Source organism: Ptiloglossa arizonensis, chromosome 12, assembly GCF_051014685.1.
Source record: "Ptiloglossa arizonensis isolate GNS036 chromosome 12, iyPtiAriz1_principal, whole genome shotgun sequence".
Lineage (NCBI taxonomy): Eukaryota > Metazoa > Arthropoda > Insecta > Hymenoptera > Colletidae > Ptiloglossa > Ptiloglossa arizonensis.
Window position 1 is genome coordinate 4,418,515 of NC_135059.1, and position 24,531 is coordinate 4,443,045.

The 24,531-nt window shown below is 40.2% G+C and overlaps 2 protein-coding genes and 1 long non-coding RNA gene across 17 annotated transcripts in view; 2 read left to right on the forward strand and 1 right to left on the reverse strand.

Moving 5' to 3' along the window:
- Positions 1-17,099, forward strand: part of Hrb27c (Heterogeneous nuclear ribonucleoprotein at 27C) — a 34,740-nt gene extending 17,641 nt beyond the window's left edge. For 2 of the 10 annotated variants that reach the window (XM_076323826.1, XM_076323835.1), the window contains one exon: positions 14,137-14,776. In XM_076323826.1, the coding sequence (XP_076179941.1) occupies positions 14,137-14,360 (224 nt within the window). In that variant the 3' untranslated portion in view covers positions 14,361-14,776. The other 8 variants (XM_076323831.1, XM_076323836.1, XM_076323830.1 and 5 more) reach the window with 8 other exon arrangements.
- LOC143153061 (uncharacterized) overlaps positions 16,765-24,531 on the reverse strand; it is a 37,800-nt gene continuing 30,033 nt past the window's right edge. The window contains exons 7-14 of one of the 6 annotated variants that reach the window (XM_076323819.1): positions 23,348-23,545; positions 22,164-22,262; positions 21,994-22,092; positions 21,802-21,900; positions 19,752-19,847; positions 19,113-19,347; positions 18,398-18,538; positions 16,765-18,037 (exon numbers count right to left, since the gene is read on the reverse strand). In XM_076323819.1, coding sequence (XP_076179934.1) covers positions 17,928-18,037; positions 18,398-18,538; positions 19,113-19,347; positions 19,752-19,847; positions 21,802-21,900; positions 21,994-22,092; positions 22,164-22,262; positions 23,348-23,545 — 1,077 coding nt within the window. In that variant the 3' untranslated portion in view covers positions 16,765-17,927. Of the gene's footprint in view, positions 18,038-18,397; positions 18,768-19,112; positions 19,348-19,751; positions 19,848-21,801; positions 21,901-21,993; positions 22,093-22,163; positions 22,263-23,347; positions 23,546-24,531 lie in introns of those variants that run through there. The other 5 variants (XM_076323820.1, XM_076323825.1, XM_076323821.1 and 2 more) reach the window with 5 other exon arrangements.
- On the forward strand, positions 17,304-24,380 carry LOC143153065 (uncharacterized). The gene is made up of 3 exons (XR_012993707.1): positions 17,304-17,382; positions 17,437-22,625; positions 22,907-24,380. It is a non-coding gene; the product is annotated as an uncharacterized LOC143153065 (long non-coding RNA).

Consider the following 24,531-nt stretch of genomic DNA (forward strand, 5'->3'; position numbering starts at 1 on the left):
AAAGAGAAAGAGAAAGACAGCGCAAGAGAGGCAGCGAGAAACAAGCTGAAAAAAAAAAGATACAAGACAGGATAAAGTGAGAAGGAGGAAGGGAAAGGATTAATAAGTAGGAGTAATAATCGTGAGCGAAATTCAGAGCGAAATAGAAATATTTACAGAGAGATAACGAAAGTGAGGAAGAGAGAGAAAGAGAGAGAGAGAGTGTTGTCGCGATGAACATTATAATATTATGCGCGTTAACTGATAGTAACGATGATTATGATTATGATTATTATTATTAATATTATTATTATTATTATTATTATTATGATTATTATTATTATTATTATTATTACTATTATTATTACACACAGAGAGAGAGATGTTGAGAGAGAAACACATGTTTACATGCTATTCTATCATGTATCTGTATTATTCATTGCAACATATATGTATGTACACGCACTCGTATGTCTGCTCGTGTAAATGTATACCTTTAAAAAGCAGAAGGAGACAATATATCGATTTAGGGGCGTACGTTATTATTATTTTATTTTATTTATTTTTTTTTTTTTTTTTAAAGGTACGTACATTTTCCATGCACGACCATTCGTGCACACGTATATGTCGACATATGTACGTATGTGTATAATACACGCGCACGCACGCACGCATTCACAGACATACACACACATCCACCCACCCACATACACACACACACACACACACACACTTTTTTCCGTTTTTTTTTCTTTATTGAGTAGTACGAGAGAGAGAGAGAGCGATAGTTGTGGTGGTTGTGAGGAGGGGGAGGGGAGGGGATGTAAAAGTTGAAAATGCGCGAAACGCTCAGAAAAGTTGGCAGAGGGCGATATGAATATCGGAGCAAAAACGATTAGTTTGCTTAGGAAGATCGATAATTTGTTACGAAATAAATTCGTCGTAAGGCGATGACGTTACTTGGGAATAAGTGGAAACAAAAAAGGGAGGGAAAGTTGACGGTGGAGATGAAAGGAACCGAGTTCAGTAGGGAGAGAGTGAAAGAAAGTGCACGAATGTAAGATGGTAATCGATTAATTCTACAGATTAAGAAGAAGGTAGCACGATCCTATTATACACGTTGATAATCGAACAAAACGCGCGCCTTTAAAACGAAACATTTACGTTTACTGTATAGGTACGTTTAACGGATCGCGCGCGCGCGTCGATTTTTAACAATAGCTTAGGCTTTAGTTGATTCGATACATTTTTACTTGAAGACCGAGCGTAATCGTACCTCCCTGAATGACACGTTTAATGATGGTACAACACATCGTTTGATTAACCGTAATACGTCGGGTTTCAATTATTCACCGAATCGTTATCTGTTTTTCGTATAAATACGGTACTCGAGATTACGTGTACACGTGTACGTACACACGCGCGAGATCCTGTTCAAAAAGTAGAGACCATTGAGAAGCAAAATTGGGCAAATGCTACATACGTATACTAGCGCGCGGGTTAATCGCAAATCGCTGTATTAAAATGCTGCTACTTCTGTTATTTATTCACCGCTGTCGCTGTATTTTCTATGGTAGATATCATCGCTATTGCTATCGCTCTACTACTTTCCTTATTATTATCACAGACGATTTATCATTGCAGTTTATTGTCACATTACGTTAGAACTTTCGATTAATTGTTGTTAAATGCATCGCTGATAATAGTAATTTCCACTTTTCTCGCTTCGCTGATCTATATACCAGGAATTACGTGTTCGAGGGATTCGTGAACTCGCAGGACGATATCTCGTGGAAAAAACACACACACATATACAGACACATATATATTCACACGCAGGGAGAGAAAGAGAAAGGACATACACCACAGACCGCATCACGGACGTCGTCACATTTGCAGCCGCGTGACGCGAAACTCGCGCGATCGTCGCGTTTGTCCGTAACGTGAACGCGTTCACTATCCCCGTAGAAACGACGCGATCAATTTCGAGGGACGAGAGAACAAATCGTACAAATATCGTGTCAATGAGCCGAGTTGTTACGCGAGAGAATTTCAAGCCACGAGTTTGTTTTTTTTTTTCTTTTTCTTTTTTTGTTCTTGGGACGCGCGGACGAGAGACAGCGCCACGATCGAAACGAAATGGGGAAAGAACGGGGCAATTTCCGCTAGAAATTTTTTAAATCTACCACTTTTTGGATTCGATTTACTCGCAGGCATCTGTTAGGGTACACTTAGAATTAAAAGAAAAAAGAGAAAGAGAGACAAAAGGAACGCGATCAAGGGAGAGGAAACCAACACGCGCGACAGCTGTTTTTTAAATTGTTCGTAAGCAGTTCTCGAATATATATAAATACATATATATATATATATACACCTCATTGTAATTAACGATTATTATACACAGTGGTTCTCGACGAGGCGGCAGCTGCTTCTTCTTTGTTCCTAAAACGTCGGTCCTTTCGTAATAAGTCCTTCGCTCGTTAGCTGATATCGATCATCGTCGACGACGAATCTACTTTTCCCGCGGTTGTAATAATATTGTTGTTAGTGTTGTAATGTATATATAAACATGCGTTACGTTGTATTTACGTATTACATAATAACTTACGGTATTATTCCTCTAATGGTAAAGATTAACCGCTAAGGGGTAACGCTTACGAGTTTTCACGCAGTATATGATATAGTTAAGTACAGGTACAGACGCGTTCGCATACAATCGACAGCAAACGCCTCTTTCTACTTCTGCGACCGTGGGTTACACGACAAATCAAAAGAAATTCATTAGCCTAGCTATTTTGTACGATCGAACGTTCTTTGTCGGTCGGAAATTCGACGTTTAACGTCCATTTCTCAGATCACGTGTGCTTTTGTGGATACGTTGCTCTGTCCGTTTCTTCTCTTTTAACGATGTTACAGTCACGAACGCGAACGCGAACGAAATACGACCAATGGTTTGCGCGTCGTCTGAGAGACCGACGTTACGGGTTCGGAATCAAGACGGACGTTTCAGACTGAGATTTTAATCGATTAAGAAAATTCCTCTTGCCCCCTCCGCCCACCCAATTTTTAGAGCATGATTTACACCGGACGTTCGCGCAGTGAAAAATTGTTTAAAACAGCGACCGAGAGAATCCTATAGTAGCTCACGTTTTAGACCGTTCTCTTAAGTAAGTCAGACAGTAAGCAATTCGGGACCCAAAAGAAACGTTTTTAAATTAAGTAACTAGTTAATTGTAATTGTAATTCCTAGAGATATCGGAGACGGGCAGAAATACAAATGTAGCAAGCGACTGAAACGAAGGGGTTTGAAAGATGATGGGTTGCAAAGAAAGGTAGCGGGCAGATGGGGGGGAAATAAGATTTCTGGGTAAGAAAGAACCATAAACGAGCCTTAAATCGATACTTTTACTCTTTGTATAGAATTTACTGGTTAATATTTAGACGGTACGTCCAGATCAGAGAGATACAAAACTTATTAGATCGTTACTAACGGATATTAATTAAATAAGGGATTTAAAGTAATGGTTAATTGCCGAATTATAAAACGAGTGACCGTTTTCAGGTTGTACGCGTGGACGCAGCAGCATAATCTTTCCATTAAACTGATCGATTCGTCGGAATGTATAAGTTCTCGCCCTTGCATTTAAAACGTGACGACGAATGTTGCCGCGACGAACGCGACATTCGCGCGACTCTGCCGAAGATTTCGATTGTTCGAGACTCGAAATGCAAATGTGACGACCACGAAAACGTTTTCGTTCTCTTCTTTGTTTTTTTTTCTTCTTTTTTCTTTGTGTTTTCTTTTCTTTTTTCTTTCTTTCTTCTTATTGCTTGGTGTGGACACTATTAAAAAAAACATCGCGAACGAAGGAAGAATAGAGTACGAGGGATGTGTTCACAAGTGTTCGCTTGCGATAAACTCAATTATAAATCATTTTATTCTTATTAGAGGCGCGCGCTGTGTGTGTATGTATGTATGTATGTATGTATGTGTACACACGCGCGCACGCGCGCACACACAGACACACAGACACGCACGCAAGCACACACGCGCGCGCGCGCGCGCGCACGTATACATATGCCTATACCTTATACACTGTTCGACTAAATCGGCATACACGACGACCAGAAAGGAAAAAAAAAAGAAAAAGAAACGAGATTCGGAAGACACGATATACAGAGGATGTATCGTTGTTGAAAGGTACAACTCTGTGGGGGTGAATTCATCGCTGCAAAATGAGACAACAAACATTAGCGAAACATGGATCCTGTCCGACTTTATTTTTAACAAATAGCTCGCGATTCAAAATTAAACTCTTATTATTTTGATGCGCCGAATTCACCCCCCCGCGAGTTACACGTGCGCACCGATAACGAAACGCTCTGTATCGTATTTACGAGTCCTGTATGCGCATGCACCTAATCTTTATCATAGATAACTGTTTGTACTTTAACGTGTAATATTTAATGTTTCGATGTGCATCTATCATATAAGTACGTAGAACAATGGCATAGAGATAAAAGAGGTCGCGTACAATTAAAACGAAAATCGACGAAAAATCAGGGTCGGTTAGTGGTTGGAATGAATTTTCGATAACTATAAACCGTGTTAAGATTCCTTAATTTTATTTGCTAAGATATCTTACTTTTAAATTAGTTCGATGTAATTATCCCGAACCACGACTGAATTAAGGGTGCGAAATAGTCGTTCAAAAAGGCTGAGAAGAATTTGCTCATTCCAAGATGATGTCGAGTCCCTTGAAACGGTCCTAATAAGACTGACGCTCTCGGTCAAAAACATGAAAGAAAAAAAAAAAACCTTACACACACACGCGCGTACATAGAGACGCAATAGACAAATTGTACAGCATACGTTGTATTGTAAATCGATCCTATGGTAAGTTATAATTTCGCGTTTAAACGGTACTCTTAGCTTATTTAATTGTTACAGTACATTACGCTGAGCAAAATACGTCCAACGACCGTTGCTCTTTTTAAGGAAATCAGATTAAGCGAGAAGTGCGTAAGATAAATTCACTTTAATCGAGGTTCTCCGATGAGTAATCGATGATAGGCGTCTGCCGTGGATTCACACGAAAACGATAAGAAAAGAAAAAAAAAAAACAGAAAAAAAAATACGATAAATCCAGTGTACCTTGAGCCGCATCTAAACGCGTTTCTGCTTTTTCTTCTGCGAATAGAACGCCGATTTGGAAATATTGCCGTGTCACTTTTGGTTTAGGGTTATAAAACCCGAGGAAGGGGCAAAAGAAAATAACAAAGGGAGAGGAACTATTAAAGATTAAAGAAAAAAAAAGTGTCAAAGTACTGCTACGACTTATCAAACTACTTACTACTATTTACGACTAGTATCACTTAAACGAGGAACTGTACCGTTGTTGTTATTATTTTATATGGTAATTAATTAATTAACGATCACGGATTACGAGCAATGGCTTTGCTATTCTTCCCGGATAAATGTTTATATCTACAGCTTCTCGAGGCTACAGAGCAGCGAGCGCGTTATCAGCGTAAGCTTAAGTTCGTGAGGAGACCGCGTAGCGTTTAATTAAATCAATCAACAGTGAGGGAGACGGAGAAGCGAGAGAGAGAGAGAGAGAGAGAGTGAACAAGAGAGAGAGTGAGAGAGGAGGTGGGCAGAAAGGAAAGAGCGTGTAAGAGAGCAAGAGTGAGCGAAACAGGGAACGAGAGAGACAATTTAATCGGCGATCCGCGTAAAGAAGAGAATGGAAGAACGAATGAGGACGAATCGTCAGCGAGAATGAGAGCAAATGGGGGTATAAAAGTAAAACGGGGACGGGCTTGCAGCTAATGTAACAAATAAGAAAGACAGACGGGTAGATAGATAAATAAGCGTAATAAACAATTTAAACAGAGAATTATTACATTAACGCGTGTCGCGGGGCAGGGGGCTCCTCAAACTACTAATTAAAAGAGAAAAAGACGCCGTTTTTAAGGTTATCCTCGACTAATCACGTTTATTATTAAATATTTTAATACTCGATGAAAGAGTATTGAAAAGAGACTCGTTACCTTCGCCTAAGGATATAGATCGTACGAATCGAAGAGTTGTAGCCGTTTAAGGGGTGACTCGAAAAATAAGCTAAGTACTACGAAATAGATTTCACGGGTAAGGGGGATGATCAATAAATACACGAAAGTACACCGAAAGTGCTATCAGGAAAAATGGAAAATTAATAATCGATCGTTTTATTCGGACGATACGGGGATCATAGTGCTAAGAGAAAACGAACTTTTCAATTGTTTTGTTTCGTCGATGCGTGACTAACAGTCGAATCTCTTTGGTTTCTTCTTTCTCCTTTTGTTTCATTCTTTATCGGGTATACTTCGTTGTATCTTATCGTTACTTTTCACACTTTCTGCTCATTTGAACGCTGCTTTCGAATGTTACAATGGCGTTTCGACGAAACGGCAGGCTTTTTGAATGTGTCTTATAAATCGTACGATCGTCAACGATCGTGCGATTAGTAACTGTAAAGAGAGGAAGGGATGGAAGGGTGTCGAGACTCGAGGGAGCGAATGCGTGAATCGAACGTGTGCGTGACAAAGGGATAGAAAGGGACGTATTTTCGAATGTGAGAATACCCGGGAGACGTTGTAGGTAAATCGATATAATTATTGATTAAGGGATAAGTTGTGTACAAATGTATTATAAATTAACGATTATCCTCAGAGTACCTTAAACGCAGAAAGATGAACGAGAGAGAGAGGGGTGGGGGTGGGGGGGAAAGAACAAACTCAACCTCAATATTATGTAGAATTTTCTCCCTCGATTGTACCAATGTAAGATCGTGGTTTCTGGACCGCGAGATATGGGGACACGTGTAGGATCAATAATTAAGGTATCCATTAATTATCTAATTAATTAAATAAAGCGTATAAACTCGTTAAGACCGTTGCTTATGGACGTATTAAAATAGCGATGGAAAGAATGTTTTTAACGAAACAACAAATGCCAACCATTGTGTTCTCGTGAGAATCATAATTATTCTGTAACTCTTAAATGAAAGACAAAAGTGTATCTAAGTCGTTGATTAGTCATTGTAATTTTAATTCTTTTATTAGTGAGCAAGATGTGTAACGGGAGAACGAAAAAAAAAGAAAGAAAGAAAGAAAGAAATACTGGGAGGCTGACAACGTTAAATTGCCGGAGGGAAAAGAGTTAGACGTACGTTGACGAATGAGATGATCGGTGCATGTGCATGTACGATGAATGCGGTGAACGACCGACGAAAGCAAAAGTAGTACTGCTACGTTGATGCAACGAGTCGTGTCGCGAAACGAATGAATCTGCGATTGCGCGTACGTGAGACTCGAATGATCGAGGAAAGCTTCTTGAAAAGCTCGACGAACTGAAGGAAAGAAAGAGAAAAGAGAGAGAGAGAGTGAGAGTGAAAATGAGAGCGAGAGTGAGAGTGAGAACGAAAGCGAGAGTGGAAGCGAAAGTGAAATAAAAATGAGTGAAAGTTTATTCGCGGGTAAGAAAGAGTCGGTGTAACTGCGAGAAAGAAGAGGGCGTGTAAAAAAGGAAAAATGAATTATCGACGCGTAACGACAGAGACGACATACAGTGACGTTGACACAAAACACTCTAGTAATACAAAGAAAATAGTTTGTACAAGACGTACAAGTGGTGCTGTTCAGCGTCGTACAGGTTTAAGGTTTGCCAAATCTCTAATAAGTAAAGATACGTGAGACAATGTAAAACTTTATTAAGCTGCATTACGTGTATAGTGCGTATAGGAAGTACTTGCATACTTGCAAAAGAATCATAGCTAAACCGTTAGTGCTTATCGCGATGATGTGATGAAAAAGTGCCGGCGCAATATTTCCAAATCGCTTACGACCGCAACCACCTCGAGTTTTCGACAGATACGTGCCGAAGCGACATTCGACGATTCTGGTTTACTTTTTCCATTGCGATCGTTTACGAACAATCGCATCGGTTTCTCGTCAATTAATTTTACGATTGATTCGCTCCGTTGATTTTGTTTCCCGTTGATATACACGCGTGTAACGCGATGCACGTTGAGTAAGGGAAGGGTGAAAAGAAACGAAAGCAGCAAAAAGCTCGGGAAGTAGTTTTAATAGCGGATTAACGATCGTTAACTAATTTTAGCAACATTAGTTTAGCTGATACAAATGGGGGAGCAATTGGCAAAGATGGAGAATCAATCGGTGAGAACGAAGTTGGGACACTTGAGTGCATAGATGTCGGTTCGCGCGTTGCTTCTACAAACGAATTACAAATAGAGAAGTTTGTAGATGTAATAGCTACGAATTGTGTCGAGACGTAGTTACCGGTTATCTAGTAAAGGTTAGAGAAAATTCGAGACACGGCAGCTGAAAGAACGAAACGAGAGAACTAGAGAACGCACGAAACGAAACGTTCTGTTGGCACTTGTGCGATTTGCTGGGAAACTTTTGTGTCAGAGAAACAGACGAATAGGCGGACTTAGGGAGAGAGAGAGAGGAAGTAACAAATAGGGTAGGCAGTAAGGTTACGTGGACAGGGTAGGGCCGGTCGATGAGAGGGAGCGGAAGTACGTTGTAATTACAGAGTGGGTGTTTTTGTTGAAGGGATAAAGAAAGTGTACCTCCCAAGTTTGGTATTTAATATTTTTCGCGATTTCAGGGTAAACGAGGAAAGAATAAGGGAGGAAAAAAAGTGATGGTTCGTTAGGAAACGATGCATCGAGAGTTTAAAAGAGGGTCGGGAAGGTCCAGTTGGGGCGGGCAGTTTCCACTCGTGAATCGTTTATTTCTGCTTCATTTTCGCTCAGTACACATTTTTACAATATAAAACCTTCAGTCCTACCCGCTTCCTACTCCCAACGACACGTGAAACGAACAGTACTATTACTATTACTGCTACAGCTATTACTACTACTACTACTACTACCACCGCCACTAATACCACCACTACCACTACTAATACCACTACTAATACCACTACTACCGCTACGACCACTACTACCACTACTACCACTACTACCACTACTACCACTACTACCACTACTACCACTACTACCACTACTACCACTACTACCATTACTACCACTACTAACAGTACTAACACTGCTAACACTACTAATACTACTAACACTACTACCACTACTACTACTACTATTACTACTACTACTACTACTATTACAACTACTACTACTACTACTACTACTACTATTACAACTACTACTACTATTACTACTACTACTACCACCACTACTACTACTACCACTACCACTACCATTATCACTACTACTATCACTACCACTACCACCACTACCACTACCACTACCACCACTACCACTACCACTACCACTACCACTTCCACTACCACCACTATTACTACTACTACTACTACTACTACTACTACTACTACTACTATTACTACTACTACTATTACTACTACTACTACTACTACTACTACTACTACTACTACTACTACTACTACTACTACTACTACTACTACTACTACTACTACTACTACTACTACTACTACTACTACTACTACTACTACTACTACTACTACTACTACTACTACTACTACTACTACTACTACTACTACTACTACTACTACTACTACTACTACTACTACTACTACTACTACTACTACTACTACTACTACTACTACTACTACTACTACTACTACTACTACTACTACTACTACTACTACTACTACTACTACTACTACTACTACTACTACTACTTCTACTACTACTACTACTACTGCTACTGCTACTACTACTACTACGACTATTAATTATTATTAATTAATTATTATAAATTATTGTCATTACTATTACTATTATTATTCATCAAATACACACACACATTTATATATATATATAAATATATATATTAATATATAGAATATATATTAATATACATAATGTATAATATATATTAATATACTTAATGATGTTTCTAGTGGATTAATTGATTAATTGATACTTAAGGTATTATATTAATAATATTAATATTAACGATTATAAATGATGATATTTATAATTACACACACACGCGCGCACACATACATACACACACACATACACACATAATGATATAATGATGATAAGGTGATATGCTGATAATTATTATGATGATATAATGATAATATAGAAAAAAAGAGTGGATCATTATTCGTAAAGTACATACTGGAAATAGATTATGAGGATGATTAAATAGAAAATGATATTAATGGAAAAAAAAAAATCTTGTCAATCGAATCCAAACAATCTTCTCCCTCCGTTTAATTAATTTTCGTTTTAAGTAGTAATATTAACTTCTACTAGGAATTCCTTATGAGACTTAAAACACTGCACAGTTGACGTTTGTTACCCTTTTACTTTCGGCTCAATGATCGTGGAACGAGCGCCGTGAGGGAAATGTGTCGTTCTTGGTCGCAAAGTTTGTTTATATCGTAGAAAAATCATGTAGAAAACATACAGTGCATGAGCGGACGTGCGAATGAAAGCAAGCATGCGAGTGCGGGCAAGAAGGGCCTCCCATTTTCCGAATTTTTTCAACAAGTTTTAATAATATTATATCCTTTCCCCGATCGCTCAAATTGTTGGTCGATAATTATTCTAGACAGCCTTCTATCTTCTTTTTGTCGCTTCTGTTTTGCAATCAGCTCAGAACTCGGTTTCAGGCATTTAAACCGATATTTTTTAAACCGACGTTTCCATAGATTCGGAGAGGCTTCGTTTTTAGTCGCTGGTTCCTCTTCCGTTTGATTTTTTTTTTTTTTTTTTATATATATATATATACATATATTTTTTTTTTTTGTTCGCGACGCTGCCACACGTCGACCGCATACGAACCGTTGTATGCGCGCAAATTGTTTTATCATCTAGGATGGAGTTACGGAGAGATGGTTCCAAAGAATATTTTTTTTGAATTCTTTATTGCATCGTTGACGTTATCCTCTCATTGGTGCAGTGTTTTATGCGCGTTCCAGCGTTCGCCATATCCCCTCGAAACTGAGGCAGAAACTATATTTGAGGGATTAAACGTGCACGAAACGCAATATCACGGGAATTCTACGACTATGCGTACGATAGCGATTAGCGATTTCAATGCGGGCAAAAATTGTTCGAAGAGACTCAGGTTCGAGGCGACTTGGTGTTCTTCGGTACCTTAGAGGCTGAATATTTTAATTTTTTCAATTGGACGTACATTGACAAAAACTCGAGAAACTGTTGGTTCACTCGAACACCGTGAAGTACCTTTATCGTTCAAAATTCAACAGTTTTCCACGCTCCTTTAGTATTAATTACGTTCGATGTAACAATAGTTGGTGCATTAGGCCGCGATACCGTTTAAATTCGACGAAGGCGCACCGTAGCTTTTAAAATTTAAATTAGCTCGCCGTCGCGAAACACGGGCCCACTGAAATTTCCTTTGTCCTTTTCTGTATCCGCATTGTTTACGTTATCAACGCGCCTAACGAAAGGCGCGCTCGGCCCGGTGCGCACCACCTAATTCCCTCCTTTATTTCCCACAGACGTCATCCCGATCCCAAAGTTCAAAAATACCGAAACTGGAAGTCCGACCTTCATCCCGAACGGAGACGCAGCCCCGGGTCCCCAGCGATTCTCCTTGACTCAGCACACCAATTACCATCCTTACAGGCGCTAAAGAAATACCCGATCGGCTATCAAAGACACATACCAAGACTCTAGGTTCCTATAAATTATGAGATTAGAGAAGAGAGAGGTTGGCGGTGCTGTGATGGAGGATAATATAAGAGACAGTTTCAGGGTGAAAGATTCGAAGGAAACGAATTCGATCGTTGTCGAAACTGGCCATCCTCTTGCTTCCCTATGTCTATACTAGACGCGTCCGATTTTTACGATCTTATTAACGACGAAAATTGATTTTATACAGGCCACTTTTGAGTTTGTTCAGCCGAACGACAACTATAGCCCGTAAGATGATTATCGATTAAGGATTATACTAAGTTACGTGCAAGTGACGGCGTGTAAGCAAGCGTCCTTTTTACAAATTAAGATTAATTAAGGCCGCCAATTTAGCTGTACGAATCCATCATTAATCTATATAACATTAAATTTTACCAATTGATCCTTTTAAACGTTAGCTTTGTAGCGTCTAAGCTATTTCAATATTTTTCTTTTTTTTTCTTTTTTTTTTTTTTTTTTTATTTATACGTGACTTATACGTAGACTTATTACGAAGGCAGAATCATGTTATCGAGGAGCGTCTGTAGAGTTATTTAAGAAGTAAGTGAATCGTGAAATTAAAAGTGAATATCCGGTACGGTCACCGTGACCCAATGCTTTGTTTTCTTCTCCGAAGTTTAATAAACGTTTCTTTAGTCTTGTGGTTTCGAGCGTGAAACGGGCAACTTTTTTCGAGATCTAGCTCGGTGACGTTTCATTCGAATTAATTTCTATCCGGCACGGATTAAATTTCATTAAGCACGCGCGAAAATTCGTGTCCGCGGACTTCGTCGCAAACTTTCTCCGTTAACTAAATAGTACTAAATACTTTTATAGTAATTATTAAGCCCGTGATATAAGAAATAAATTTTGTACTGAAAATTGTAAGAGAGGGAGCGAGAGAGAGAAAGAGATACATTGAAATTGTTTAAATCATGGTTTTATTTATGAATACATATATTTAAGCCGCTGGTGTTTTATTTATAAGCACTACGATTAAGATTATTAAGGACGTAATATAAGCTTTTCCTACTTGCACGTTACGAGACATCTTAGATATATTATATCTCTTACTCGCACGGTTTAAGTTTTTTTTTCTTTTTTTTTTTTTATTATACATTAATTGTAGGCAAACCGGTGTAGATTAATACCGACGTATCGTTGATTCGAATACACCACATATTACTAATTCGATACATGTATTCACAGAACTTTGTAAGATAATCCCGCGATCCTCTCCCACGTTGAACGGAAACGAACGATCTCGTTTGCGAGTGGTTATTCTCGATGAAATCCGATTGACCTCGCGTACGGACCGATCCTCGCAAATCCTCGCGGAACCTTCTGAAATTCTCCTTCATCGCAGCGTCGCCTTTCAATTTACGTATATTTTCAATCACCGATTCACGCAACGGTCGACCGTACGAAATTCCAACGAGTCGGTAATCGAAGAGCTTGACGATTTATTCAGTGTAGATTAATTGCACGCGTTGATCAAAGATCGCACTCGTCGCGGCCGCGATACGAGAAATATCGGGGAAAAACTGAGCGATCGTTCGCAATCGAGTTGTATGAATTCGGTTCGCTCGTAGGAAAAAACTAACTCCGTTGAACCAAGGTTCGAATCGATCTCTTCGATCATCGCAGCGTTCAGCAACGCGCTGGATACGCGATTACACGCGCCACTGCTCTCTGATATATCACTCTCTCCCTGATTGCGTCCTTGGGCCGCGTCCTGGCATACAGTACTACGTTCTTTTATGCGATTCTAACAGGCACCGTATACGGATCCTCGAGACTAGAGAGCGTTCCTGCTGCCCCAGGAACCAACGACAGCTACAGTGGCGGTGGACCCCAAAGGGGTTACACGGGATCCTCATCCAGCTCCAACAATTACCATCCCTACCGTCGCTAGAATGTGGATTAAGACAAACTCGAGTCCCCGGCGTTAGAGCGAGGTTTCGCTTCTTCCCCTCTTCTCTGTCATCGGTGTACGCGCGACCGCGTGCACTTGCGCTCGTTTGCATACCACATGCGGAACACGTATGCATTTGATCATCCGTGCGCGTTACAAACGGGATAAATAGGCCGAGATCACTACCACCGAGGCCATCATTTTTTGTATAGTTCATATATATATATATATATATATATATATATATATATATATATATATTTCTTTTTTCATCGATACGTCCCGTTGAACCACCGTGAATGATCGAAGCTAACAACGCGTGAGCAATCGCACTTGAGAGAGAGAGAGAAAGAGAGACACACACACATACACACACACACACACACATGCACACGAATATATATGTACATATATATATCTGTGTATATATATATATGTATGTATGTACATGTAGGTATACGTAGGTATACGGCGCGGAGCGCAGCGGTAGTTCATTTCATTTTTTTAAACGCCAAGAAGATTTTCGGGGGAGACCAGAGCCGCTCGTGGACGAGGAACCAAGCCTTCTGGAATGTCGCGAGATCGTTTGCGGGGAAGAAGAAGGTGACTCTGTCGTTATACCAAGCATTGGACCAATCATTCTGCGCGAGCAGCAATCGTCAGAATTCGACTACGACTTGAAGAAGAACGTCTTCGAGAAAGTCGCGTCGCTCTCGCGATTTCTTTTTCTTTTCCTTTAAATGATCGATCGTCGTGAACGTTTCGGGGGAAAAAAAAGAAGAAGAAAGTAAAGTACATTTCGTATGACCGACTATGATTTTTTTTTTTTTTTTTTTCCAATCGACCGATCCTCTCGAATTGTCTCTTTCTTTGCGCGCGAAAACGTTTCGTTCGGATCGGTTCGATCGAGTGTTTGGTTCTCATTTCGCGAAACGAACAAAAACAAAAGACGGTGGAAATCTCGACGACGATGACGCGTACGTCGAGCGAGAATTATTATTCTTAAACATTACGAAGACAGATATTGACAAGGTTCAAGCGCGAAGTCGGTGAGACCACCCGTTCGTCCAAAATAGAAAGCGTGGATATTGTAAGCTTAGTTTTAAGAATTTTACGATAACATAACGATCCATTAAGTCTTCGACCAGAGATAACAGAGCGTTTGAGTACTTCATTGCGAAAAACGTGGTTATAATTCTTTTTAACCCCCTCACACCCCTCACCCCCACCACCACGCCTGTTCTTTAATTTTCATTTGCCTTCCTTCCCGTAGTTGGATAGAATGGACTCTAGAAAAGTAGATTAATGTTCTCGATTAATGATAACACGGAGCACGTCGTTACTTTTATTCGCGGGCCTCCTTTCCTTTCACGCTCGCGACAAATCGAATCGAATCGAATCATCGTCCGATGCGACACGGTATTTACCCCCCCACCCTCTCTTTTTGATTTTTTCCTTGAATGTATTATAGTAGTCGCGACCGGCGACAAAATCAAGTTCAGTTCGATGAAAAAACCTAATCCGTTGTTTTTTTCAATTTCTGCCGTAGGAAGTTTATTTCCTAGACGTCCTGTTCATTTTTCTGACTGGATGATGCGAGGCTTGTGGACTTGAGGTAAAAGAAAGGAAAAGCGCGCGCTTAGCACGCGTTCGCCACATAACGGGCCGCGATAATTAAGGAGTTTCTCAATTATTCAATAACCAGCCGGTCCCCCGTTTGTCTCGATTCAAATATTTTTTTTTTTCTCTCTGTCTCCACCCTGTTGTCTGTTCCCATTCGTTTATGGTTTTCGTGCGTTGTACCCTCGTATTGAATGTCGTGCCTGTTGTGTTTCGTTTTTCGTCAATTCGCTCGGACCGTCCACATTTGTTTCGAGAGTTCTGTCCGGCGGGTGTGTTATGGTCGCGGAACGCACGTGAAACTCGATTGTTCGTTGCGCGAGAGTTTTCAGTTCCGGCCGATTCGAGGCAACGAAACGATATCGTCGTTCGAGAGCAATTTCTCTTTTTGCCGTGTTCGGAAAATATTCCCGAACCCGGAACTCGTTACACGTTTCCTCGCGGTTCGAAAAGGTGTTACGTAGTGAACGCGAGAATTTTAGGGTAATGGCGGCTAGAGTAACGCCCATCGAATTAATTCCGTGGGCTTTGCATCGTAATTCGACGACCAAGCGCAACCGATGACGAACGTTTGTACCTCGACGCAAACTCGACAGCGGATCATTGTATATGCGTGCACAAGACTGTATTCCGAATCGTTGTTCGATCGTACCGCGAATTGTGTCGCGTTCTGTTTATTGCTTCGCGTTCGTTCCCAAAACTACCCGCGTAAAATTACGTTCTTGGGTGCGGCGCGATGTCGTGGCTCGAAACGCTCGAAGAGCTTTCGAATTCGATGCGTGCTTTTTGTTTCGAGCGAGATTTGCTTAACGTGTTTCAAGCGCGGGAACATGGCTCGACGCACGAGCCGCGGGTACATAGAAATACGGATATGACGCCGTGTGTCGTGTCGTGTCGTGTCGTGCCGTGCCGTGTCGTGTTGTGTCGTGCCGTGTCGTGTCGTGTCGTGTCGTGCCGTGTCGTGACGTGTCGTGTTACGTGCCGTACCGTGCGGTGTCGTGTCGTGTCGTGTCGTGTCACCGTGTTCCAACTAATCCCCGAGTGCACGTACGAATATTTCCTTGGATGTGTATCAGTGTTTCAGTAAAACGAGCGACGCAACTGCACTTTTCACCGTCCGGCACGTGCGTTGTTCACGATGGAGTACGAGATACCGCTGGTTTTTCAGGCGTTCGAGTGCCACGGAAAAAGAAATCGTAAGATTGACGTATTACGAGGACGCGAATCGTTCGTTGCGCGCCACATTGGTGTTCGTTGTAACTGTAACGATGACGATGCTAGCCGAACAAACAACGTCGATAATGTTTAATCGTATTGTTAAGGATTAGGAGTTCGCCGCGACTTATTGTCCCTGGTTTAGCGTACGATTTGTACAATTCTCGATATACGACGATGAACTGCCGTTGACGGCACTCAAGTCCCGTTTCTATCATCGACGCAGTTGAACCGTTATTATTAATTAATGATACGATGATAATAATAATAAAAATAATAATAATGATACCGTTAGTAATATTTTGTTACATATAAATATACATACATATTTGCGAGGGTGGAAGGAGCAAGAAGTGCATTCTTTTATAGTATAGAAGAAAAATTACTATTCCGTATGGATTAATAAACATTCACATTTTAATAGAAAACGCTGTTTAGGGTTCTTCTCCTGGCTCCTGCGTCTCAGCTCCTCACACCTCTGTTCATCTCCTAGTTGTCACTTCGTTCGTACGATCGGTATTCGTGGATCAAAATGGTAAGATCGTTCAAGTTTCTTTCGAAAACCGCGTCGAGTATCGAAATGTTCGAAAGTAATCGTTAAAAAGGAGTGTACACGACGAAATAAATGCATTACATCCGAATGAAACTTGTCTTATTTTAATTATTTAGTCTCCGTAGTATCTTAATTGTGTGTAAAAAAATTGACAGGGGAACGCCCGTTTAAAAATTTCTACGCACTTAATTACACGTTTATTGAATTGTACACTTTTCTCGGATATGTAGATTGTCGTTTTTCGATATTGTACAATTATTGAAAGCTTTGTGACATATGTTTTCTTTTTCTTTTAGTACGCGCTAAATCTAATTCTTTCTTTTATCACATCGAAAGCCCTGCAAAAACTTCGCATCGCTCGTGCTTGCTTTAAGGTACGTATTTTATGTTTAAAATTTCGAATACACCGTTTTATCTATCCGTTACAGAACAGAATCGAGACCATCGAAGAGTACGTTCGATTTTGACAAGAAACGAAACGAGAGAGGACGGCTCATTTTGTCGCAAAAGTTACCGAATCGAGTAACGCCAGAGAGAAAAGAAAACTACTCGAAACCGATCTATCAGGACGATGATACTTCTCAAAAATATGTCCCAACGTTTTTCCAATCCACGCGAAACGTGACTGTAAAATTTATACATTTGCGGGAATTTTCATTCGACTTCGATTGGAAAGTTTTTCGTCGAATTTCACGAGACATCGAAAGCTTTCGTTGCCTAGTATAACACGTTTCGTTGATTCTTTTCGTATTTATACACAATTTCACTATGAAACCGCGATTTCGTATTGACACATTGTACCGTAAAAAAGGTAAAATCGGCAACTACACAGATATATATGTATATATATATCTATACATATATGTATATATATATGTGTGTGTTGTAACGTGAGTGCCACATACGTGGCATGATGAGTTTAAGCGATGGAGCATTTATGACAACGCTGTTTGTTTGACTTCACTTTTCCTTCCTTCTCTTGATCCAAGTGTTTGCGAACCGATTCTGCAACCATTTTTATAGAGACTTCTATTGATATTTACAGGGAGATCATATTTTAGACGATCGTTTCTAAGGTAAAGTTTGCGAATCAACGACAAAAAGAAAAGAAACTATTGTACACAAATCATTGTAATTTTCCAAGGATATTTATTCGTGTTTCGAGTAGTCGTAAAGATAATTTCAAGCAATTATTTTCGTTAAAATAACAAGTCTGGAGTTATCGATGGATTGCGTGCAATTGCTCGAGTATCAACACTTTATCAATAGAATTTTAAGATTCGACGCACCAAGAAAATACGATAATTCAAAGATCGATTATTTGGACCGTCTAAAATAGAATACCTCGAACGGTAAATACAATAAATTGTTCCGTAAAAAATTACTTACCTGCCGCGGCTTTTTTATCTACCGCAGACAAAGCGTCGCAGAGTTCCTTCGCTATAGAAATGTCAGGGCTCAATCCTGACACCCAAATCATCAGCATCCGGAAGCCGTGCTCTTTGTAGCTCGAAGGACCTACGATAGGAGCTTTATCGTCCTTTTCACAAGGCTGCCCTCGGTGCACGGTAGGAACATCGAGGTGCAAAATACTTCAAAATATCTCTCGTCGTTAAATCGTCGACCTGCTGTTAGATCTTTGTTTTTTTTTTTATTGTTCGAGTCTCCTCGCAACCAACTAGACGCTGGTATTTAAATTTTTGTACCTCGATGTGAATTCTGACGATTGCTCGATCCGATGGCTACGTTCGTGCCAGACCTGGGCAAATTTTATTTAAAATAAAAATAAGAAATAAGAAATAAGCTCTATCGTTTCCCGCAACGTTCTTTGAAAGTTATCGAAACACCGATTAATTTCGAGCGATGAATATTTCAAATTACGAGATCGTTTTATTATCTGAAATGATAATTCTTCAAGGTTACTTCTCGAAATGAAACAACAGCAGAATTGCACTTTAAATATAAAATAACGGAAGACAATACATTTGAAATTACGTTCCTTGAAAAGTGCCCAGGTTTGGTTCGCGCGATACTATTTCCTTTTGTTTTCCCGTGTCCTTCGCAAAATGTCCACGCTTGAAACGAACTCGGAATCGTATTTTACCGGTGTATTGATGCTCGATCGCACGAATCTGTTCGTGTGTGAAGGCCCAGTGCAACGCGAGCTTCTTCCAGTCTTCGGGGCCCAGATGTTTGTACGCCAATTTCCACAGTACCGATCGAATGTGTTCCGGAAGCCCGCAATTATTGCTGGAGATACTTCCGCCTCGCGATCCTTCGCGCCATCGTCTCCTCGCTGGCGTTAAATCTCGAATTTCCTTCTCGGACGTTGAAGCTTCCTGAAAAACACGATCGTGCATTAACCACGAATAAATTTTTATCTGGATAATTGTTTCCCTTCGAATCATTTATTCGTATCATCGTTCGTCGTTATACGGAGAAAATAATGTCGTTTACGCGACAAATGGATATCCTTTCGGTTACGTTGTTCGAGTACACTTTAAATATTTCTCACGATTGAATCGTTCGTTAACACTCTTCGTTAGTAATAATTGATAAATAATAATTTAAATGAACATACGTTCAGTAACTACTGAACCCAACTTTCATATTTCCCAGTTAAATAAAATTTAACTACTGTGCGATGTTTTTTCCTTATTAGGAAGATTTCCTTAGGAGCAGATATAATTTTGGGACCTTTTTTTTACTTATATTTACAAACGGTGATTTTCTAGCCACTTACCGGCGCGGGATAGTCCAGTCTGGCGGTTTTAATTATCATGTCGACGATGGCCGTGAAACTGCCCCTCGCCGCGATATACAATGGCGTTCTGCCGCTCTGCAAATAACCAGAGAACTTTGTTTTTAACTTTGTTATCGAGTTCACGGCGACAGTTGTGTAGACGTGGGTTACACGGAATCGCCAAATTTCGACGGTGGCTGATCTAGCTCGAAACGCGTCGTTCGCGTCTACGGACGTGCAAACTTTGCTCGAAGCTTTGTCGGTCTTGTTAGTTCGTTGCGACCATGTTACAACGGAGTTAACATTCGGTACAAAGAGACGCCTACCTCGATCGCGTTCGATCGAGTCGAGACACTGTCACGCGACACCTTTGTTTGATCTCTATCGAACTTGTAACGACAAGAAAGGATAACGATCGATAGCGTTACGTTGTTGCATACAAAATGGTCGATTTTTTAAGGAAGAAAATTTCTATAAGTTGGATACAAGCGTACTTATTTCATTATTATAAAAAGGATTTTTTGAAGACATTTTTCGTCGATGATTCCGTTTCGAAATCGTCTTCGGAGTAAATCAAAATTCCAAAGTGAACAATACAACCTTAAATATACGTATATATTGTAATGTAATGAATTGCACGGGGAATACAACGCGAGAAGTCGTTTAAATAGAGATCGGCAGCTATAATGGCTGGAGTATTTGCGTCACAGTCTTAAATGTTTGCTGACCTAATAACGTAATAATAGGACGGATCACTCGGAAATGATTAATATATACGCGTGCGCAATGGTTTTAATTAAACGAGGTGGATGGTTTGTTTGACCCTGGAAGATTCTTTATATACGTGTCCCGTAAAAGTTTATCGTTTTGTAAAATGTCTATCGTGCAATTTTCTAGGTATCATTGGTCAGCACGATTAATTAAAAAAAACGATCACCGCAAAATCGATCATTTTCTACGCAACAATTTCATATCTGCGAGATCAAATGTGAATAAATTTCACGTTCAAACCGCACGAGGCATCGTTTCACGGTGTACCGTTATTAACGATTCAATTGGACTTTAATGCGTCCGAAGTGGAAAGTAGCGTCGCTCGTGTAAAAGTTTGGGAATCAATTTCGACTTCGTGCTTCCGGTTCGAGCTGGATAAAACTGCGAAATACGCGGCCAACGTGCTAACTTTATATTATGGCGTGCAGTGTCTCTAATGGAGAAAGTGTGTTCCGTTCTTGTCGAACTCGGGAGTTCGAGAGAGTGGTGTATCAGTTTTATCGTTAAAATGATCTGTAAGTTTCGTACGATTAAAAGTTGTCGAATTTCTTTAGAATTCTCTTTCTCGCAAACGAAGCGCATGATTCGTTGAACGTGAAACTTTTAACGAGGTGACGCGTTTACATTTCACGGCCTTCTCTCAACTCGAATTGCAAAAGATTCGTTCCGCGGGTATATGTGTAGGATGTTAGCAAATGGCGGGCACGCGCATGCGCGAATTCGAAATAGGGAACGCGAGTGGGGACTAGTGACCCACTCGGTGAGTCGTAACTGGTCGTGAGTCGATGGGACCTTTGAATTTCCCGCGCCACGGACACAATAAAGGCCCATTGTCCGATTGTCGTCTAACAACCCCACGTGAGCTACCCAGTACGGCCGACATCTTTGAAACGCGTAACGTAAGTCACGTAGGCCCCAAATTTGAGTGTACAAAAAGGTATAGAAAGGGTTCTCGCTCTGAACAGGGGTTGTTGTTGGAATAGTGTGTTTCAAGGGAGAGAACGTCGAGTCTAGCGTACAGTAGGGAGCGGTTAATTGGGAAGTACCTCGAGAAGGTTTGTCTACTCGTGATATCGTTGTTGTTGTCCATTACTCGTGTGTTGGTCGTATAAATATTTCTGATACGTCCTGACTCTTGAATAGAAATCCTATATATGTAATTTCACGAATGGTTTAATCCGTGTTGGACCAGATCCGTTTCTATTCTTCGAAAGGTATTTGGGTATTCGTTTAAACACATTGGACAAGAGGAGAGGGAAGGTGTACGATCAGTGTTCACCTGTTCTCTTTGCTCGATATTCGCACCTGCTGCAAGCAACAGCTCACAGATGTCCGTGTGGCCCATCTCGGCGGCGATGTGAATCGGCGATTGTAATCTCTGAAACATGTCGCAACAGAATCTCGTGTCAGAAACCAACGAACGAAACGTACGCGATTCGTGAACGCGAATGTTCGTAATTGCTCTACCCACCGAGTTCAAGCAATTCAGATCGACGCCTTTATTAATCAGTATCTCGACCGTTTCTACTTCGTTCGTTTGACAGGCCAAGTGCAGGGGTGTGTTTCCGTACTGCAACACCGATTCACAAACACGGATAGTTATTCGACTCTGATTACCGTATCTCTCGATCGAAGGCGTACCTTACACTGTTTATTGAGCGCTGCACCGTGTTGAATCATCGAGTCTAATATCCCTTTGCAGCCCTGACTGGCAGCCACGTGAAGGGGAGTGAAACCCATCTAATAAACAGTTGAAACGATTTTGCTTTCTGTTACTCTATCGAACAACTCGATCGTTGCGTTATCAATCTTTAGATACGATAGACGATCTACCGAGGCATGGTTCAAGTCCTTTTAACACTTTGAGGGCCGCTGTCACGTATCCGTGACTACCACTTTTTCGTTATTATTATTCCCTTCGCTTGGTATTCTAAGATATTCCTTACTTTGTTATACAAAAGTCCATCGGTCAAGAAATTGCGTCTCAGTCTTTGGTTCAATCGTGGACGTTCATCTAACGCATTTGTAATTGGAAAATATTTGATATTTGTGATTGGAACGTCAATTCTCGCTGAAATATTTACAGCGATACCAACGAGCTAGGTAAGCGAATAAAATCGATCTTTATTTAATTATATTTCACTATGAAAGTGTATAACGATGATACTTCAATATTGACAAAGTAGCAGTGTTAAAGTTTTATGTAAAGAATAGTTTACAAATTTTTATCCGGCCGTCAAAATGTTAAAGTATTGGATCGTTTCATAAGTCTTCGCGTATTTAACTATGCGAATTTTTAGCCCAATATAAATATACATAAACGTATTTCTATCAGTTCGAACCTCGAGATGTTCATCACTGTTTTGACGTTTGATAATTTTCAGATAAAAGTGCACGAAATCTGGCTAACTCTACTTTTCGAATTTGATAAAGGAGTGCAAACGAATAAAATATATTGCCGAGACAGTTGTATCATCCAAGTTTACGATAACGGTTAAAATAACTTTTTGGAAATCAAAATTAGTCACCGACATTAACTGGACGAGTTTTTGAGAATAAATTTACCAATTTCTACAAAAAGGAAATCTATAAATAAATTCAGCGAGAAGAAAAGAATCACGCAAGAAGATGACTACTCTGTGAACAATTGATATTCTTTAGGCACGTATGCGTACTCTTTCTCAAATAAAATTTGCTCAAGGTACGTAAACACTTATGAAAGGATCTCATTTATGAAATAATTGCTCGCATTAATTCGAAACTTTGTTTCAAGAGAAAGTTTCGTACATCGTTCGACTTTTGACGAAGAAAAAGCGTTTAGTTACTTGATCGGTCAGCTCGGTGTTCGCTCCAGTCTTTAACAACAATTGAGCTATAGCTGTATGCCTCGTTCTGGTAGCCACGTGAAGAGGCGTATTTCCTTCGTTGTCCTGAGCGTCCACGTTTGCTCCTAGCCCTATCAAGATCTCGACTGCTTCCAGGTGTTCCTCCGTGCAAGCACAGTGTATCGGTGTTTGTCCTTTCTAAAAGTCATTGTAAAATTTACTCGCTGCTACCAATTTAAAACGGTACGTGTGTCTGTCGTTCTTTCGACGCAAGCTGCGACAGAACTGTATTCAAGGACTGCGGTTTATCGTATCCGTTTCTGTTCTCGGATATCGTCAAGATTCTGATTCGTTCGAGGAAAAATCCAGACGTACATCGGACGTTCTGGAAACCGTCTACTTTAATGGGTCACGTTTGGAAGCGATTGTACGACTCCGAGGTGGATTTTTATTGACGAAACTACTTTACGTTGTTTAAAGTAGCGACGATTCAAGGTGGCCCATTTCAAGTGGACTACCCTGTACACGGACCAGAAGGATTACGATAAATCGACTGGTGTAGGAGGCCCGAGTTCCATAAAAAATTCTCTCAAAGGACTGCAGTTGGATTCACGCAGCTGCAGCTCGTGCCCTCTCCTTCGGGGATTTCGCTTGTCTTCGCGATAAGAAGGCAATATAGCTAATACCGGAGACCTAGTTTCCCGGTATCTGAATCGAGAAGAAGCAACGTGGACCAGTTTCCGCATAAATTAGAATCTCTTGCATCCAACAGCGCGCGGATATTTGTATTTTCGTTCCAATTCGAAATATATTAATATCTTGGAGCGTAACGATGAAATCGTTCTCGAGAATCGAGATAAAAGTTTACAGCTCGCTAATAAAGATTCGAGAGAGAGAGACCGCGAGACCGTATTCTGTATGGTATATTCTTGTAAAGAATACGAGAAATTTAGAGCATTTTTTCAAGGCGTTAATTTGAAATTTTTAAACTATACGATAGTTTGAAAGATTTAAATATTGCGTTTGCGTTGTATAAAACATGTATTTTTACAGGTGATGTAATTTTGGTATTCCCAATGGATTGAATAAAAAGAACCAATTAAGTTACCAATCTATTATACTAATATGTATTCATATAGTACGGTTAAGAACTAGAAGCAACGAGAGATATGAAAATACTATCG